Source organism: Oncorhynchus mykiss, chromosome 6 (genome assembly GCF_057628025.1).
Source record: "Oncorhynchus mykiss isolate SJ-2025 chromosome 6, ASM5762802v1, whole genome shotgun sequence".
In the NCBI taxonomy this organism is placed as follows: Eukaryota; Metazoa; Chordata; class Actinopteri; order Salmoniformes; family Salmonidae; genus Oncorhynchus; species Oncorhynchus mykiss.
Window position 1 is genome coordinate 23,970,402 of NC_143027.1, and position 20,049 is coordinate 23,990,450.

The following is a 20,049-nucleotide window of genomic DNA, read 5'->3' on the forward strand; positions in this document are numbered from 1 at the left end:
TTTCACCGTCACTCCAGATTCATGTTCAGCACGTTCGACGTGTCCTCCAGCGCCTTTTAGAGAATTGTCTTTTTGTGAAGGCTGAGAAGTGCACTTTTCATGCCTCCTCCGTCACATTTCTCGGTTCTGTTATTTCCGCTGAAGGCATTAAGATGGATCCCGCTAAGGTCCAAGCTGTCATTGATTGGCCCGTCCCTAAGTCACGCGTCGAGCTGCAGCGCTTTCTCGGCTTCGCGAACTTCTATCGTCGTTTCATCCGTAATTTCGGTCAGGTGGCAGCTCCTCTCACAGCCCTTACTTCTGTCAAGACGTGCTTTAAGTGGTCCGTTTCCGCCCAGGGAGCTTTTGATCTCCTCAAGAATCGTTTTACATCCGCTCCTATCCTTGTTACACCTGACGTCTCTAGACAGTTCGTTGTCGAGGTTGACGCGTCAGAGGTGGGCGTGGGAGCCATTCTTTCTCAGCGCTCCCTCTCTGACGACAAGGTCCACCCATGCGCGTATTTTTCTCATCGCCTGTCGCCGTCGGAACGTAACTATGATGTGGGTAACCGCGAACTGCTCGCCATCCGGTTAGCCCTAGGCGAATGGCGACAGTGGTTGGAGGGGGCGACCGTTCCTTTTGTCGTTTGGACTGACCATAGGAACCTTGAGTACATCCGTTCTGCCAAACGACTTAATGCGCGTCAGGCGCGTTGGGCGCTGTTTTTCGCTCGTTTCGAGTTCGTGATTTCTTATCGTCCGGGCTCTAAGAACACCAAGCCTGATGCTTTGTCTCGTCTCTTCAGTTCTTCAGTAGCCTCCACTGACCCCGAGGGGATTCTCCCTGAGGGGCGTGTTGTCGGGTTGACTGTCTGGGGAATTGAGAGGCAGGTAAAACAAGCGCTCACTCACACTCCGTCGCCGCGCGCTTGTCCTAGGAACCTTCTTTTCGTTCCCGTTCCTACTCGTCTGGCCGTTCTTCAGTGGGCTCACTCTGCCAAGTTAGCCGGCCACCCTGGCGTTCGGGGTACGCTTGCTTCCATTCGCCAGCGTTTTTGGTGGCCCACCCGGGAGCATGACACGCGTCGTTTCGTGGCTGCTTGTTCGGTCTGCGCGCAGACTAAGTCCGGTAACTCTCCTCCTGCCGGCCGTCTCAGGCCGCTTCCTATTCCCTCTCGACCGTGGTCTCACATCGCCTTAGATTTTGTCACCGGACTGCCTTCGTCAGCGGGGAAGACTGTTATTCTTACGGTTGTCGATAGGTTCTCTAAGACGGCTCATTTCATTCCCCTTGCTAAGCTTCCTTCTGCTAAAGAGACGGCACAAATCATCATCGAGAATGTTTTCAGAATTCATGGCCTTCCGTCAGACGTCGTTTCGGACAGAGGTCCGCAATTCACGTCTCAATTTTGGAGGGAGTTTTGCCGTTTGATTGGGGCTTCCGTCAGTCTCTCTTCCGGCTTTCACCCCCAGTCTAACGGTCAAGCAGAACGGGCCAATCAGACTATTGGTCGCATCTTACGCAGTCTTTCTTTTTGTAACCCTGCGTCTTGGTCAGAACATCTCCCCTGGGCAGAATACGCCCACAACTCGCTTCCTTCGTCTGCGACCGGGCTATCTCCTTTTCAGAGTAGCCTCGGGTACCAGCCTCCGCTGTTCTCATCTCAGTTCGCCGAGTCCAGCGTCCCCTCCGCTCAGGCTTTTGTCCAACGTTGCGAGCGCACCTGGAAGAGGGTCAGGTCTGCACTTTGCCGTTATAGGACGCAGACTGTGAGGGCTGCTAATAAGCGTAGAACTAAGAGTCCTAGATATTGTCGCGGTCAGAGAGTTTGGCTCTCCACTCAGAACCTTCCCCTTAAGACGGCTTCTCGCAAGTTGACCCCGCGGTTCATTGGTCCGTTCCGTATTTCTCGGGTCATTAATCCTGTCGCAGTTCGACTTCTTCTTCCGCGATACCTTCGTCGCGTCCACCCGGTCTTCCATGTCTCCTGCATCAAGCCCGTCCTTCGCGCCCCCGCTCGTCTCCCCCCCCCCCCCCCCCATCCTTGTCGAGGGCGCACCCATCTACAGGGTCCGTAGAATTTTGGACATGCGTCCTCGGGGCCGTGGTCACCAGTACCTCGTAGATTGGGAGGGGTACGGTCCTGAGGAGAGGAGTTGGGTTCCCTCTCGGGACGTGCTGGACCGTGCGCTGATCGAGGATTTCCTCCGTTGCCGCCAGGTTTCCTCCTCGAGTGCGCCAGGAGGCGCTCGGTGAGTGGGGGGGTACTGTCATGTACTGTCATGTTGTGTCTTGTCTCTGTCCTTTCCCTTCACCCTGTCTCCCTCTGCTGGTCGTTATTAGGTTACCTTTTCTCCCCCGCTTTCCCCCAGCTGTTCCTTGTCTCCTCCTAACTACCCATTCACCCCGTTTCCCACCTGTTCCCTTTTTCCCTCTGATTAGGTCCCTATATCTCTCTCTGTTTCTGCTCCTGTCTTTGTCGGATTCTTGTTTGTTGTGTTTCATGCCTGAACCAGACTGTCGTCATGTTTGCTGTAACCTTGTCTTGTCCTGTCGGAATCTGCCGGTCCGTCTGAGCCTACCTATGTTTGGTAATTAAAGAAGCTCTGTTTAAGTTAATTCGCTTTTGGGTCCTCATTCACGCACCGTAACATGTCTACTGGTTTCAAAAACAATGATTGATAAGCAGTAGTGTGTTCAAATACACTTTTAGATTTGTGAACAGCTATCCACAACAACCACAGAGAGCAACAGATCACATCAATGCGCTATGTAGATATCAATAACACGTGATATCCATATCACAGTAGACTACACTATTGCTGTCATCCTGATACCCCCAAGCAAAATTTTTTGTCAAATTGGATACATTCGGATGCCGACAGCAGTCGCACCATTGGAAGACATAGCTTGGACTGTAGCCTACAAAAGCCTATTCCTGCTCTTTTCCCTCGATCCATAAAACACATTTGGTGTGTCATCATAGTGGTCTCTGACTTGTGGTCAGACTCGCTCAGGTGGAACAAACTTACATTTGCGCCTTTTTCAATGTTGATTTGAATGTCATTGAGAAAACAGGTGTCCAAGATTTTTTTTTCACAAACATCCTTTCTGAATTTAAAAATAATCCTCAAGTAATCATCTAGTTTTTCAAAAGTATCTGTAATCTGATTACAATACTTTTGCTGGTAACGTAACGGATTACAGTTATCGGTTTTTGTAATCCCTTACTTGTAACAGATGACATGTAATCCGTTACTCACCAACCCTGTCAAGGAACACATGAAAGCCAGAAGAGATACAATCAAAATAACCTGGAAAGCCCTTGTTCATTAGCTCCAGAACAAAATCAACCTTTTGCAGGAGAGTGAACAAATGGAAATGTTTTAATATGGGTCATGGAAACAGACCCTTTAGTATTATGGCTGTCTGTTCCACCCTTTCAAAACAGATTAAATATATATGCCACCTAGTGGATCAAATGCTAAAGTATGTACATCAATCAGATAGAAGATAATTTATGTACGAATACTCGAATGCTTGTTTGTAGAATCCATATACCGTAGGTAGAATCCAATAATAATTGAATAATTTATATTTTATAAAAATGATTTAATAAAACACAGTGATCAGTAACTGAGGTGGGTGACCTGTACCGTGTTTGTTTTCCTTTCTTTTTTGGGGAACACCTGATGAATGATTGTAGATTTAGGTACTTTCTCCAACAATTCGTCGTCTAGATCCTACACTCTCCATATTTCTATAACTTTACATATAGTAAACCTTTTATATTTTAATGAAGGCCTATTTTATTGACAGAAGCTTGACATTATTTTCTTCCGTTCAAAGTATCGAATGTGCGGAGTGATTCATAAATAGGCTCCCGTCCCCAGTCCCCAATACTGTAAACTGGAAGGAAAAAAGTGCTATGACAACAGGTGCACAATGTAGGTCCGTGGGAGGCAGCTTTCGGTGCAGGTAAGAGAAAATTAGAAATAAAAAACATTGCAACATATTCTCGATTAAAAGAAAAGCGCGATAAAAATGTGCTTAAGACCAGCAAAACATGTAAAAGATCACGAATTACAATAACATTGTATTGGTAGCTACAGGTGAATCGCCATCTCTCCATCACCTGTCAGGGCGTGTTTCAATGGCTTGGACCAGATGATAAAATCTCTAACGAGTAGTCAGTCTACCATCACATTTGTGCATTTTATCGTGTCGCATAGAACAATGTTTTTTTGTTTTACATGTTGTTAAATAAATATAGGCTATTGCGTATGCCGTATGTTCAATAGACCTACTGTTTACGTTTTCAGGTGTGGTGAATGTAATGGAAATCAACCATCAGGTAAATCACGGAGAAAAACATCCTCAGCACTGGAGGAGCTGCAAGTTGATCGTAGACCCTGCGTTGAAGAATGGGTTTTATAAAGTGTATCGTTACGATGGGCATCATTTCAACATGCCAGTGAGTAAATTTAATTTTCGATTTTTACATCTAGTTGTGTTAGGCTACTTGTTGAATGTTATTACAGATACTGTTGCCCTTGACCTAAACTTTCTTTTGACAACACACTTTTTTTCTGTTCCCACATGAGTGTTCTTATCTCCTTGATGTATGCTATATCAGGTTCAGGACTTAGGGGCATTTCCTGTGGATACTGTCCGGGATCCCAGAATCTGTCGTCTTTGGACCAAATTCAGAGACACTGACCTGCTGGTCCCCAAATTTAAGGTAACACCTCATTTTCTGTGATGACATCATGTGAAATGCAATCTTAGATGGATAATAATAATAATAATTGTTTACCAACTGACAATCTGTTATCTGATTAATGTTTATAGATTGATGAATGCTATGTCGGCCCACCCAAGGAAGTGACATTTGCCAGGTTAAATGACAACGTAAGGGAGGGTTTCTTGACTGACATGTGCATAAAGTACGGACAGATTGAGGAAGTGGAAATCTTGTATAATCCTAAAAACAAGAAGCATTTAGGAATTGCTAAAGTCATCTTCGACACAGTCAAGGCTGCAAAGGACACTGTGGAACACCTTCATGACACCTCTGTCATGGGGAACATTATCCACGTGGAACTTGATCCAAAGGGTAGGTTAATATAATTGATTGATCATTGAAAATAGGCTTAATTACACATACATAACTAATGTCAATAAATGTGGTAATAGATTATGATTTATGATTTTCAATTGGCTTTTGGGTAGTGATCCATCTGACTCTAATCCTTTTATAGGTAAAAACAGAATGCGGTACTTCCATCTTCTTGTTAGTGGACTCTACACCCCTTCGACATTGCCACTGGGCAGTGATGAGCACACCCTCCAACGCCTAACTGAGAGATTGCAGGTAATAGAGTTTTACTGCTCTACTGTTCTAATGTGTTCCATTTATAGTTCTTTGACAGACAGAATTCAATCTTATGTTTATTACTGCTCATTAAAATCAAATCAAATTGTATTAGTCACATGCGCCAAATACAACAGGTGTAGTCCTTACAGTGAAATGCTTACTTATGAGCCCCTAACCAACAATGCAGTTTAAAAAAATACAGATAAGAATAAGAAATAAAGTTAACAAGTAATTAAAGAGCAGCAGTAAAATAACAATAGCGAGACTATATACAGAGGGGTACCGGTACAGAGTCAATGTGCGGGGGCACTGGTTAATTGAGGTAATATGTACATGTAGCTAGAGTTATTGAAGTGACTATGCATAGATGATAACAACAGAGAGTAGCAGCGGTGTAAAGGGGGGGGGGGGCAATGCAAATAGTCTGTGTAGCCATTTGATTAGATGTTCTGGAGTCTTATGGCTTGGGAGTAGAAGCTTGCCGTGCAGTAGCAGAGAGAACAGTCTATGAATAGGGTGGCTGGAGTCTTTGACAATTTTTAAGGCCTTCCTCTGACACTGCTTGGTATAGAGGTCCTGGATGGCAGGAAGCTTGGCCCCAGTGATGTACTGGGCCGTTCGTACTACCCTATGCCTTGCAGTTGCCATACCAGGCAGTGATGCAACCAGTCAGGCAGGATGCTCTCGATGGTGCAGCTGTAGAACCTTTTGAGGGTTCTACAGGACCCATGATCTGAGGACCCATGCCAAATCTTTTCAGTCTCCTGGGGGGATTAGGTTTGGTGTTGGTGTGCTTGGACCATGTTAGTTTTCAATTCAAATCAAATTTTATTTGTCACATACACATGGTTAGCAGATGTTCATGCGAGTGTATCGAAATGCTTGTGCTTCTAGTTCCGACAATGCAGTAATAACCAACGAGTAATCTAACCTAACAATTTCACAACAACTACTTTATACACACAAGTGTAAAGGGATGAAGAATATGTACATTAAGATATATGAATGAGTGATGGTACAGAATGGCATAGGCAAGATGCAGTAGATGGTATCGAGTACAGTATATACATATGAGATGAGTAATGTAGGGTATGTAAACATTATATTAAGTGGCATTGTTTAAAGTGGCTAGTGATACATTTTTTACACTAATTTTTCCAATATTAAAGTGGCTGGAGTTGAGTCAGTATGTTGGCAGCAGCCACTCAATGTTAGTGGTGGCTGTCTAACAGTCTGATGGCCTTGAGATAGAAGCTGTTTTTCAGTCTCTCGGTCCCAGCTTTGATGCACCTGTACTGACCTCGCCTTCAAATCAAATCAAATCAAATCAAATTTTATTTGTCACATACACATGGTTAACAGATGTTAATGCGAGTGTAGCGAAATGCTTGTGCTTCTAGTTCCGACAATGCAGTAATAACCAACAAGTAATCTAACTAACAATTCCAAAACTACTGTCTTATACACAGTGTAAGGGGATAAAGAAAATGTACATAAGGATATATGAATGAGTGATGGTACAGAGCAGCATAGGCAGGATACAGTAGATGGTATCGAGTACAGTATATACATGAGGTGAGTATGTAAACAAAGTGGCATAGTTAAAGTGGCTAGTGATACATGTATTACATAAGGATGCAGTCGATGATATAGAGTACAGTATATACGTATGCATATGAGATGAATAATGTAGGGTAAGTAACATTATATAAGGTAGCATTGTTTAAAGTGGCTAGTGATATATTTACATAATTTCCCATCAATTCCCATTATTAAAGTGGCTGGAGTTGAGTCAGTGTCAGTGTGTTGGCAGCAGTCACTCAATGTTAGTGGTGGCTGTTTAACAGTCTGATGGCCTTGAGATAGAAGCTGTTTTTCAGTCTCTCGGTCCCAGCTTTGATGCACCTGTACTGACCTCGCCTTCTGGATGATAGCGGGGTGAACAGGCAGTGGCTCGGGTGGTTGTTGTCCTTGATGATCTTTATGGCCTTCCTGTGACATCGGGTGGTGTAGGTGTCCTGGAGGGCAGGTAGTTTGCCCCCGGTGATGCGTTGTGCAGATCTCACTACCCTCTGGAGAGCCTTACGGTTGTGGGCGGAGCAGTTGCCGTACCAGGCGGTGATACAGCACGACGGGATGCTCTCGATTGTGCATCTGTAGAAGTTTGTGAGTGCTTTTGGTGACAAGCCGAATTTCTTCAGCCTCCTGAGGTTGAAGAGGCGCTGCTGCGCCTTCTTCACGATGCTGTCTGTGTGGGTGGACCAATTCAGTTTGTCTGTGATGTGTACGCCGAGGAACTTAAAACTTACTACCCTCTCCACTACTGTTCCATCGATGTGGATAGGGGGGTGTTCCCTCTGCTGTTTCCTGAAGTCCACAATCAACGTTCACGTTTTGTTGACGTTGAGTGGGAGGTTATTTCCCTGACACCACACTCCGAGGGCCCTCACCTCCTCCCTGTAGGCCATCTCGTCGTCGTTGTTGGTAATCAAGCTTACCACTGTTGTGTCGTCCGCAAACTTGATGATTGAGTTGGAGGCGTGCGTGGCCACATAGTCGTGGGTGAACAGGGAGTACAGGAGAGGGCTCAGAACGCACCCTTGTGGGGCCCCAGTGTTGAGGATCAGCGGGGTGGAGATGTTGTTGCCTACCCTCACCACCTGGGGGCGGCCCGTCAGGAAGTCCAGTACCCAGTTGCACAGGGCGGGGTCGAGACCCGGGTCTCGAGCTTGATGACGAGCTTGGAGGGCACTATGGTGCTAAATGCCGAGCTGTAGTCGATGAACAGCATTCTCACATAGGTATTCCTCTTGTTCAGATGGGTTAGGGCAGTGTGCAGTGTGGTTGAGATTGCATCGTCTGTGGACCTATTTGGGCGGTAAGCAAATTGGAGTGGGTCTAGGGTGTCAGGTAGGGTGGAGGTGATATGGTCCTTGACTAGTCTCTCAAAGCACTTCATGATGACGGAAGTGAGTGCTACGGGGCGGTAGTCGTTTAGCTCAGTTACCTTAGCTTTCTTGAGAACAGGAACAATGGTGGCCCTCTTGAAGCATGTGGGAACAACAGACTGGGATAGGGATTGATTGAATATGTCCATAAACACACCAGCCAGCTGGTCTGCGCATGCTCTGAGGGCACGGCTGGGGATGCCGTCTGGGCCTGCAGCCTTGCGAGGGTTAACACGTTTAAATGTTTTCCTCACGTCGGCTGCAGTGAAGGAGAGTCCGCATGTTTTGGTTGCGGGCCGTGTCAGTGGCACTGTATTGTCCTCAAAGCGGGCAAAAAAGTTATTTAGTCTGCCTGGGAGCAAGACATCCTGGTCCGTGACGGGGCTGGTTTTCTTTTTGTAATCCGTGATTGACTGTAGACCCTGCCACATATCTCTTGTGTCTGAGCCGTTGAATTGAGATTCTACTTTGTCTCTATACTGACTCTTAGCTTGTTTGATTGCCTTGCGGAGGGAATAGCTACACTGTTTGTATTCAGTCATGTTTCCGGTCACCTTGCCCTGATTAAAAGCAGTGGTCGCGCTTTCAGTTTCACGCGAATGCTGCCATCAATCCACGGTTTCTGGTTTGGGAATGTTTTAATCGTTGCTATGGGAACGACATCTTCAACGCACGTTCTAATGAACTCGCTCACCGAATCAGCGTATTCGTCAATGTCGTTGTTTGATGCAATACGAAACATATCCCAGTCCACGTGATGGAAGCAGTCTTGGAGTGTGGAATCAGATTGGTCGGACCAGCGTTGAACAGACCTCAGCGCGGGAGCTTCTTGTTTTAGTTTCTGTCTGTAGGCAGGGATAAACAAAATGAAGTCGTGGTCAGCTTTTCCGAAAGGAGAGCGGGGCAGGGCCTTATATGTGTCGCGGAAGTTAGAATAGCAATGATCCAAAGTTTTTCCAGCCCTGGTTGCGCAATCGATATGCTGATACAATTTAGGGAGTCTTGTTTTCAGATTAGCCTTGTTAAAATCCCCAGCTACAATGAATGCAGCCTCAGGATATATGGATTCCAGTTTGTAAAGAGTCAAATAAAGTTTGTTCAGAGCCATCGATGTGTCTGCTTGGGGGGGAATATATATGGCTGTGATTATAATCGAAGAGAATTCCCTTGGTAGATAATGCGGTCGACATTTGATTGTGAGGAATTCTAAATCAGGTGAACAGAAGGACTTGAGTTCCTGTATGTTGTTGTGACCACACCACGTCTCGTTAACCATGAAGCATACGCCCCCGCCCCTCTTCTTACCAGAAAGATGTTTGTTTCTGTCGGCGCGATGTGTGGAGAAACCAGCTGGCTGCACCGACTCCGATAGCATCTCTCCAGTGAGCCATGTTTCCGTGAAGCAAAGAACGTTACAGTCTCTGATGTCCCTCTGGAATGCTACCCTTGCTCGGATTTCATCAACCTTGTTGTCAAGAGACTGGACATTGGCGAGTAGAATGCTAGGGAGTGGCACGCGATGTGCCCGTCTCCGGAGCCTGACCAGAAGACCGCTTCGTTTCCCCCTTTTACAAAGTCGTTTTTTGGGGTCGCCGGCTGGGATCCATTCCGTTGTCCTGGGTGAAAGGCAGAACACAGGATCCGCTTCGCGAAAGTCATATTCTTGGTCGTACTGATGGTGAGTTGACGCTGCTCTTATATTCAGTAGTTCTTCTCGACTGTATGTAATGAAACCTAAGATGACCTGGGGTACCAATGTAAGAAATAACACGTAAAAAAACCTAAAAACTGCATAGTTTCCTAGGAACGCGAAGCGAGGCGGCCATCTCTGTCGGCGCCAGATGTGAGTGCTACGGGTCGGTAGTAATTTAGGCAGGTTACCTTAGTGTTCTTGGGCACAAGCACTATGGTGGTCTGCTTAAAACATGTTGGTATTACAGACTTGAATAGGGAGAGGTTGAAAATGTCAGTAAAGACACTTGCCAGTTGGTCAGCGCATGCTTGCAGTACATGTCCTGGTAATCCGTCTGGCCCTGCAGCCTTGTGAATGTTGACCTGTTTAAAGGTCTTACTCACATCGGCTGCGGAGAGCACGATCACACAGTCTTCTAGAACAGCTGGTGCTCTCATGCATGTTTCAGTGTTATTTGCCTCGAAGCGAGCATAGAAGTAGTTTAGCTCATCTGGTAAGCTCGTGTCACTGGGCAGCTCTCAGCTGTGTTTCCCTTTGTTGTCTGTAATGGTTTGAAAGCCCTGCCACATCCGACAAGCGTCAGTGCCGGTGTAGTACGATTCGATCTTAGTCCTGTTTTGACACTTTGCCTGTTTGATGGTTCGTCAGAAGTCTTAGCGGGATTTCTTATAAGCTTCTGGGTTAGAGTCCTGCTCCTTGAAAGCGGCAGCTCTAGCCTTTAGCTCAGTGCGGATGTTGCCTGTAATCCATGGCTTCTGGTTGGGTGGGGTATGTACGTAGGGGACGATGTCATCGATGCACTTATTGATGAAGCCAATGACTGATCTGGTGTACTCCTCAATGCCATCGGAGGAATCCCGGAACATTTTCCAGTCTGTGCTAGCAAAACAGTCCTGTAGCTTATTTTTCTTGATCTAGTCACTGGTGCTTCCTGCTTTAATTTTTGTTTGTAAGCAGGAATCAGGAGGATAGAATTATGGTAAGATTTGCCAAATGGGGGGCGAGGAAGAGCTTTGTATGTCTCTTTGTGTGTGGAGTAAAGGTGGTCCAAAGTTTTTTTTTCTCCCTCTGGTTGCACATTCTGATAAAAATGAGGTAAAACGGATTTAAGTTTCCCAGCATTAAAGTCCCCGGCTACTAGAAGCGCCACCTCTGGGTGAGCGTTTTCTTGTTTGCTCATGGCAAAATACAGCTCATTCAATGCTGTCTTAGTCTGTGGTGTTATGTAAACAGCTACGAACAATACAGATGAAAACTCTCTAGGTAGATAGTGTAGTCTACAGCTTATCATGGGATACTCTACCTCAGGCGAGCAATAGCTTGAGCAATAGCTCAAAAACAACTTCTCTAAGTTGTTTTTGGTTATGGTGATGTGAGTAGACTCGGCTGAGGCGATGTGAGATGCTTCGTTGCTTCATTTTAGCCACTCTGTTTTGTTTCCTCCATCTTCAGGACAGCAAACCTCTGCAAAAACTGACTGATGGGAGTTCATCATTGACAAGGTCTATTTCCAGTCCCACCAGCGTGGCTACACCTCTCTCCCTAGACACAGCCTACTCCAGTATCTGGCAGGACACACCGGGCAGCTTTGGGCAGACACCCCTCTCTCAGGGCACCCCACATACCCCCTGCCTGTCTGGGACCCCCCTCTCTCAGGACTCTTGCTACTCTAGCCAGCACACCACCCCAGTCCACCAAGTCACTCAGGGTGAACACTCCTCATACGGTGCTCACAGACGCTTGAGGCGCGATGTCTGCTATCGTCAACCAGGGAGACCTTATATGAGATCCCACCATCAGAGCTCAGAGCTGAGCTCTCTCCTCAAACACCTCCAACCTCACCGTCCTCTCCAGCCCCAAACCCAGGTTGCTAGCGGCAGCTACAAATCTTCCGTCTTCTGGTATCAGAACCGCCTGCCCTCTGCTGATGATAAACCTGCCACAGAGCCTCCCCTCTCCCTTCCTGAACAGGAGTCCTGGAGGGTGCCCTCTCTACCTCCTGCCTCTGAGGCTTTCCCTCTGAGCAACAGCTCTGCCAGTGCCACAAGTATGAACGTGGTACCTCTGAGAGAGAGACCCCAGTCTCCCCCTTCTGGACCCGATGCGGGCCTTATAGAACCGCCCCCTTCCCCTCCCAATAACTCTCCTGGAAGCCTCATCCCAGAGGCAGAGAGCCACAGCCTGGACTCACGCATTGAGATGCTTCTCAGCAAGACTCAGAGTTCCTGCCTCCCTCTACATGGTGAAAGGGGTTTGGATGCTGAAGTGCACTCTCAGGACAGCCCTGTTTCCCCATTCTCCCCTGTCTCGATGTACTCTCCTGAGTCTGACCACACCCCAGCCCGTAGTGGATCTCCTGTGAACTGTACCCACCCCACCACCAGTGATGGTCTGGAGGATGTCAGTCCCACTTCCCTCCCTGAGTGGGAAGGAGACGAGTCCCTTCCAGGGATGCCTTCTCTAACATGGACCTCACAGCCCCCCTGGCCTCCTGGGACGCTCTCTCTCGCTCAAAGGGAGAGAAGTAAAGGAACAGAGATGGACCATGCAGATCAGTCAACCTCTAGTGAAAAGTATATGGGACGGGCACTCCATTCCTTATCATTTTCTCAGGTATTGGAGAAAATAGAGAGTATGAACACATTGATATGTTTAACGAGATTTAACAAACAACATCACAGATAAAGAATTAGGGACAGATTTCTTGCATTGCACATTGGGGAGAGGGGTTACAATCTATTAATTTATCATTTCTTTCACAGGGTCTCCATTTGCCAGGGGAAGACAAGGACATCTCAAATGCGGGGCAATCTGGAATGTCGAATCTCAAAAGCCATTGTTCCAGGAGCATCACAGTCAACTCCTTCATTCCCTCCTTGCGACAGCCTCTTCCAATCTCCTCTCTCAATCACCCTGCTCCAATCCCTCCCTACAATCCTCACTCTTCAGTTCCCTCTTCCAATCCTCCCCCATCAATCACCCACTCCAACCTCCCCATTCGATTCTCTCCCTCCAACCCTCACCCTCAAATCCACCCTTCCATCCATCCCATTTCTGCTCCTCTTTCTATTCCAATCCCACCTCCAGGATTCCATCTGCTTCCTCCACACATTCCTCCCCCCCTCACTATCCTTGGGCCTCCTCCAACTATGGCAGCCCCTCCCTCTATCCTACATCCAGTTTACCCATATCCCTTGAATACGCTGCACACTGTGCATATGGACAAGGTGAATGGTCTGCCTGGGTGTGGCAGTGTGCCAGTGTCTTTTACTGGGCAACCCTGGCCCCTGCCTCCCTTCATGCCCACCTTCAACCCCTCTGTGCCCCCGCCAGGCTACCTGCCTCTGCAGGAGGACCCTCATAAGGCCACAGTGGAAAAGGTGCTGGCTGTCATTACGGAGGAGCTTAAGTCCATCGTGAAGAGAGACATCAACCGTAAAATGGTTGAGGGGGTAGCCTTCAGGGCGTTTGATGAGTGGTGGGATGGCCAGGAGCAGAAAGCTAAGGTGAGCTACTACCTAGTTGAAGTTCAGTATAGTTGAAGATACAGAACTCTTCTACACCACAGCAAATTATCTGTTTTGATACTTGTGTTTTTTTGCTATAATGTTCATAATGCTTCTTCATTTCGTCATTTTTCAGATTGCTGTAAGTCTTGTGAATGCCAGAGAGGGTAGAGTGGAGGTGAGGGCCAAACCAAGAGACTCCCTAAGACAGAACATTGGCCCGCGTGGTGCCACCAACCTGCCTTCCTTCAAGGTAGGCTTCTGCTGCTACAACTAAACGTATCATGAAGGAGCTCAAACAAGGTACAGTGTGACTGTGTCTGTGGAGGTGATTATCATGATTATCGTGACTTGTGTTCATGTGTAGGTAAAGAAGAAAGAGTCCGACGAATCGACTGCCTCAGAGGACCCCAAAAGAAAGTGTCCCTACACACCTGTTAATGATGCACATGAGAGTGCTGGTTAGTGCTGTGCATTCGGACAAGGCAACATATTTACTCCCCAGTATGATTTCAATTGGTTTTACAATGAGAATATTGTGAATGCTTAGCACGCTTTCTTTCTCTTTCCCCTTAGAGCTGGAGAGTAATATAACGAATCACACATTGGACAGGTCCCCAAAAACTGGAACTATTCCAGCTGTGAGGCGAAGACATGCAAGGCCACTGGAGCTGGACAGTGAGGGGGAAGAGGAGAGCAGAGAGAAAGAGGGGGAGCCAACAAGAGACAAAGAGGAGGATACTGTGGAAGCAGACAAGGTTCCCCAACGCCAGGTGCACAGAGGTTTCCAGCTGTCAATCAACAGCAATACCGAAATGCCAAATGTATTTAATCAAATTATATGTTTAAGTTGCATTAACTAATTTATTTTTTATTTTTTTCAGCAGAGGGATGAGAATGATGACAGTGAACAAAAAGAGGAAGAAGTGGACGAGGATGAAGATGATGATGAAGATGATGATGAAGATGTGGTCTTCTCTAAAGTTACAAGAGGATTACAGTCTCCAAATGAGGGTAATGTTTAAGAAGCTTTGAGTTTTTGTCTTAAGGGGTTTTAATAGTTGCTTAATAAATCTACTTCAATAAATCTGTTACACATACTGAAATGCACATTATTGTTTTCTCATTTACCAGAAGTTGCCAGGGTAAGCCTCTCAGAGGTCTCAGAGGAGTCTTACTCCTCAGAAGACAGTGAATACCTCTCAGAGTCTGACTCCTCTGACTCCTCCTTTGAGGAAAGTGAAGACTTCTCAGACTATGACTCCAGTTCTGACCAGGAGACAGAGGAAGAGGAGGAGACAGATGGAGATGCTGATGAGGTCAACAGGGAGGTAGAGTGTGTGGTGTTGTCATCAGATGAGGAGGAGATGGATCTGGAGCCCCCGGCCACACCCTCAGCCCCTCTTACCCCAGGCACAGAGCTGGACCTACTGGATGGGTCAGAGCCGGTCCTGAGGGATCAGCCTTGGGAGGAGAAGCACTCAGTCTGTCTGACTCGAGATGTCTTTGGGCGCACCAGCTGCACAAGCCGACCTGACCCAGGGATGGAGCTCCTGTCCAGTGAGCACCACCATGATCTCCAGGCCCCCTCACCCATAGGCCTGCCAGGTAGATTTTAAATACATGCATGTATTGGTAAATAATAATAAAAGTGCTCTTCAATAACATTCAAACAACTCTTATGTATGCATTTAAAGCCTGACAGCAATTACAGGGATTAGATTCAACAAAACAGAGTGTTTATTTTCCTCTACCAGCAGTGGTGGAGCCTGATTTTGCAGTGGAGATAGATAGCCCTGAATGGAGCGTTGAGTCACCAGATAACGTGGAGAACCTCCGGCCTCTCACCCCCACTGGCTCTCTGGGGGACAGCGACTCAGACCTACTGTTCAAGAGCAAACCAACCCCCCCTGCTGTGGAGGAGGTGGAACTGCCACACACTCCTGGTCGGGGAGCAGAGGCCCTCCTTGAGAGTGAGGAGGACTCTATGGACCACCTCCTCTCCTTTTCCCGCACAGACAGTGAGCCTTTGTCCCAGAGCCGCCCCACTCATCCCCCTGCCTTAGCCTCGTACCCAACATACGAGGACATGCCCAAAACACCAGGGAGAGATGAGAGGGGTCTATGGAATCCCCTTACCCCCTGGAGGGTGCCAGTGACACCGGGGAGAGATTCAGGCCTCACAGAGGGAGGCCCGGGGTTTAGTCCCACTCCCTGTAACCCTTTCCCCCTTCCCTCCCTGTGCACCGGCCTTTACATCAGGACCCCACAAACTCCTGGGAGGGACTTCATCCCAACCAAGAGAACACACAGGAATACCACCGTTATGTTGGCCTCTTCACAGAGGACAAATGGTGCTCCTTTATCCCGTGATGAAATGCTTACAGACTCACCTGTTTTAGCTTCTTCTCCTAGCAGCCTGTCTGAGTCATCAGCAGAGACTTCTGGCCATGGGTATGTGTGGCTTAATCCTAATCCTGGGTCCCAGAGGAAATTACCCCTGCAGGGCCTAGTGAACTGGTCAGGGCTGGCGGATGTGGAGAACCAGAGAGAGATGGAGGAGTGTTCCTGGAGGAGGGTACAACCAAGAATGAGGCGGAAGATGAGGCGGAAGATGAGGCGATGGCAAAGGATGAGGTCAGTGCAGAGAGCCATGCCCTCTGTCTTCTCGGCCAGTCCCTGTCGTCGGTCACGAAGTGAGGAGATGACTGTCCTCCACAGTGTCTGGAAGGAGGGCCTGGATGAGGAGGATTCCAAGCTGCTGCAGGTCACCTATGACAGGCTGCTACAGCAGGACAATGGCTTCAGCTGGCTCAGTGACACTCTATGGGTCCCCCACCCTCATATCCTTTACTACAGAGCTGTTATTACCATACTGTCACTGGACACTGATACACTAATGGGATCTCAACTGTTATTGTGTATGTTTTAGAAATAATTTCTTATAGACTAAGTGTTGCAAATTGAAATTAATTAAGAATTGCATACATATTCCTCTATACATCAGTGAATTATTGTCTAGTTCCCTTGACCCCTTTGCACTCACCAGAGTCTTGACGGAGAAGAGGAAGGAGCTCAATGATTGGATGTGGGACCATGTGACAGGATCTGCCCGCAGCGAGGGCTTTTACAAAATCAGCAAGAATGACAAAATAAAATACCTCAACAGCACGTGTTTGAATACAGACCAGCCCTCTGCAGACACCCAGGTATTCAGAGAGGAACAGCTCTTACCCCATGTTAATGTATGCCATACCTGATAATTGACTGCTTTGATAATGGACAATATTTAATTTCTGCAGGGGGTAGGTCTTTCAGGCCAGCCGCACCCTTCCCTGCGGTCTGGGTCTGAGTTCAGGTCTGAACAACGCCGTCTGCTCTCCTCCTTCAGCTGTGACAGTGACCTGCTCAGGTTTAACCAGCTTAAGGTCAGTCAACCACTCATCTGTGCCCAGACAGACAGTACAGTTCAGTGTATCTCTCTGCAGACGACATGAGGCTTTAGTCACAGACGATATTCCTGTGTTTCAGTTCCGCAAGAAGAGGATTCGTTTCTGCCGCAGTCACATCCATGACTGGGGCCTGTTTGCCCTGGAGCCCATAGCAGCAGATGAGATGGTGATTGAGTATGTGGGCCAGTGCATCAGACAGGTGAGACACAGACTGGGCCACAGTACCCAGTAAATAGGTAGGACAATAAGGGACATGAAGTAAGGGGCACAGCAGACTGGTGTAACATTTTGATACATATTCATTTACATGTACATTTCATCTAGAGCTAATTCTGAACTGAGTGACTTGTGTGAATGGACACGCCACCCCTCTCCTCAGGTGATTGCAGATATGCGGGAGAAGCGCTATGAAGATGAGGGGATTGGGAGCAGCTACCTGTTCCGGGTCGATCAGGATACCATCATCGATGCCACTAAATATGGGAACTTGGCCAGATTTATCAACCACAGCTGCAATGTGAGTGGTTTATGGTCTATGGAAATGTTTTGCATTTCAGAACTATTATGTGTTGTAAATGGTTTGATTTATAGTACTGATCATTTATGAAACATTTTGTAAACAGATACAATGGTCAGACTATCACACATAGGGGTTGCAAATGGCGGGTATATTACTGGAAACATTCAAAGTTTACCAGTAAAATACCAGATTTTTGTGGGCATCTTTCAATCTAGCACAAGACACCTAGTGACCCTTTTTGGGTACTTCAGATTATTACAGGTGTCTAATTCAAATCAAATCAAATTGTATTAGTCATATGCACCGAATCGAACAGGTGTAGACCTTACAGTGAAATGCTGCTTACTTACGAGCCCCCAACCAACAATGCAGTTTCCCAGAATACGGATAAGAATAAGAAATAAAAGTAGCAAGTAATTAAAGAGCAGCGGTAAAACAACAATAGCGAGACTATATAAAGGGGGGTACCAGTACAGAGTCAATGTGGAGACTATATAAAGGGGGGTACCGGTACAGAGTCAATGTGGAGACTATATACAGGGGGGTACCGGTACAGAGTCAATGTGGAGACTATATACAGGGGGGTACCGGTACAGAGTCAATGTGGAGACTATATAAAGGGGGGTACCGGTACAGAGTCAATGTGGAGACTATATAAAGGGGGGTACCGGTACAGAGTCAATGTGGAGACTATATACAGGGGGGTACCGGTACAGAGTCAATGTGGAGACTATATAAAGGGGGGTACCGGTACAGAGTCAATGTGGAGACTATATACAGGGGGGTACCGGTACAGAGTCAATGTGGAAACTATATAAAGGGGGGTACCGGTACAGAGTCAATGTGGAGACTATATAAAGGGGGGTACCGGTACAGAGTCAATGTGGAGACTATATAAAGGGGGGTACCGGTACAGAGTCAATGTGGAGACTATATACAGGGGGGTACCGGTACAGAGTCAATGTGGAGACTATATAAAGGGGGGTACCGGTACAGAGTCAATGTGGAGACTATATAAAGGGGGGTACCGGTACAGAGTCAATGTGGAGACTATATACAGGGGGGTACCGGTACAGAGTCAATGTGGAGACTATATAAAGGGGGGTACCGGTACAGAGTCAATGTGTGGGGGCACCAGTTAGTTGAGGTAATATGTACATGTAGGTAGAGTTATTGAAGTGACTATGCATAGATGACAACAACAACAGAGAGTAGCAGCGGTGTAAAGGGGGGGGGGGGGGGGGGGCAATGCAAATAGTCTGGGTAGCCATTTGATTAGATGTTCTGGAGTCTTATGGCTTGGGGGTAGAAGCTGTTTAGAAGCCTCTTGGACCTAGACTTAGCGCTCCGGGTACCGCTTGCCGTGCGGTAGCAGAGAGAACAGTCTATGACTAGGGTGGCTGCAGTCTTTGACCATTTTTAGAGCCTTCCTCTGACACCGCCTGGTATTGAGGACCTGGATGGCAGGAAGCTTGGCCCCAATGATGTACTGGGCCATTCACACTACCCTCTGTAGTGCCTTGCGGTCAGAGGCCGAGCAGTTGCCATACCAGGCAGTGAACAACCATGCTCTCGATGGTGCAGCTGTAGAACCTTCTGAGGATCTGAGGACCCATGCCAAATCTTTTCAGTGCATTTTAATTATCTCTGGTCCTCTGTGTGTTCAATTAATTAAATAATTGATTAAATAAGATGAGTGCTGTAAAACATTATCCTAAATATTTACCATCAACTTAGTTAATACCATTGGTGTTTAATATAAAGTTTTCAGCATGAAATATCCTTTATATTTTTTACAGACTTATTTATTTTACTATGTCAATATGTGTTTGTTGTAAATGTTTTGGCGTCAAACTGCTGGCAGTTGTGAAAAAGTCAATAGTTGGAAGAGTTTCAGAGTTCATTGATAATAATGCCATTGTTGATTAGATGCTTTTATCATTAATTAGGATATTTTCTCTTTAGCCATATGTTAGATCTACTACATACTAATTTACAATATGGACATAGATATAAAAAATGAATTCTACACATTATTACATTTTTCAAAAGTTATTCAAGTATAAATTACCAAAGTTATAATAGATTGCCATATATTTTCTGTTAATTACCAAAATGATTGAATATTACTTTAACTATGGTAAATTACCGGTAGCTTTGCAACTCTAATCACACTGATGACTTAGTAATACATTTTCTCTCTTCAGCCTAATTGCTATGCAAAAATAATCACAGTGAAATCCCAGAAGAAGATAGTGATCTACTCCCGGCAGTCCATCAGTGTCAATGAGGAGATCACGTATGATTACAAGTTCCCCATCGAGGATGAGAAGATTCCCTGTCTGTGTGGAGCAGAGAACTGCCAGGGCTCCCTCAACTGAACTCTGAACCCTTGTCTCCATCCCACCTCTCAAGCACTGTCCTGCTGCCTTACAGTTCCTGACATAGGAATAATAAGACCTCCCTTTCCAACCAAGGTTCATGAAGAGTGGAGCAAGCTGAAGATTCAAAGATGTTCAGCAACTCTTGGGCAGACAATTGAAGTTCCTTTAAAAAAAAGTTATTTATTGT

General features: G+C 46.6%; 1 protein-coding gene across 1 annotated transcript; it reads left to right on the top strand.

The window, feature by feature from the left end:
* Positions 1-4,318: 4,318 nt before the first annotated feature.
* LOC110525298 (histone-lysine N-methyltransferase SETD1B) lies at positions 4,319-19,927 on the top strand. The gene is made up of 17 exons (XM_090237327.1): positions 4,319-4,456; positions 4,619-4,723; positions 4,834-5,098; positions 5,244-5,356; positions 11,453-12,613; positions 12,763-13,506; positions 13,643-13,759; positions 13,874-13,967; positions 14,083-14,279; positions 14,394-14,520; positions 14,641-15,114; positions 15,267-16,349; positions 16,549-16,715; positions 16,809-16,934; positions 17,038-17,157; positions 17,338-17,475; positions 19,686-19,927. Exons 1-17 carry the CDS (start codon positions 4,319-4,321, stop codon positions 19,857-19,859), a joined length of 5,343 nt encoding a protein of 1,780 aa, XP_090093453.1. The 3' UTR covers positions 19,860-19,927.
* The last annotated feature ends 122 nt before the right edge of the window (positions 19,928-20,049 follow it).

Excerpts from the sequence above, each read along its gene's own strand:
- LOC110525298 (XM_090237327.1), top strand. The coding sequence starts at position 4,319 with ATGGAAATCAACCATCAGGTAAATCACGGAGAAAAACATCCTCAGCAC. Across the intron at positions 16,716-16,808 it reads AGCCCTCTGCAGACACCCAG|GGGGTAGGTCTTTCAGGCCA; the intron begins GTATTCAGAGAG and ends TAATTTCTGCAG. Across the intron at positions 17,158-17,337 it reads TGGGCCAGTGCATCAGACAG|GTGATTGCAGATATGCGGGA; the intron begins GTGAGACACAGA and ends CCCTCTCCTCAG.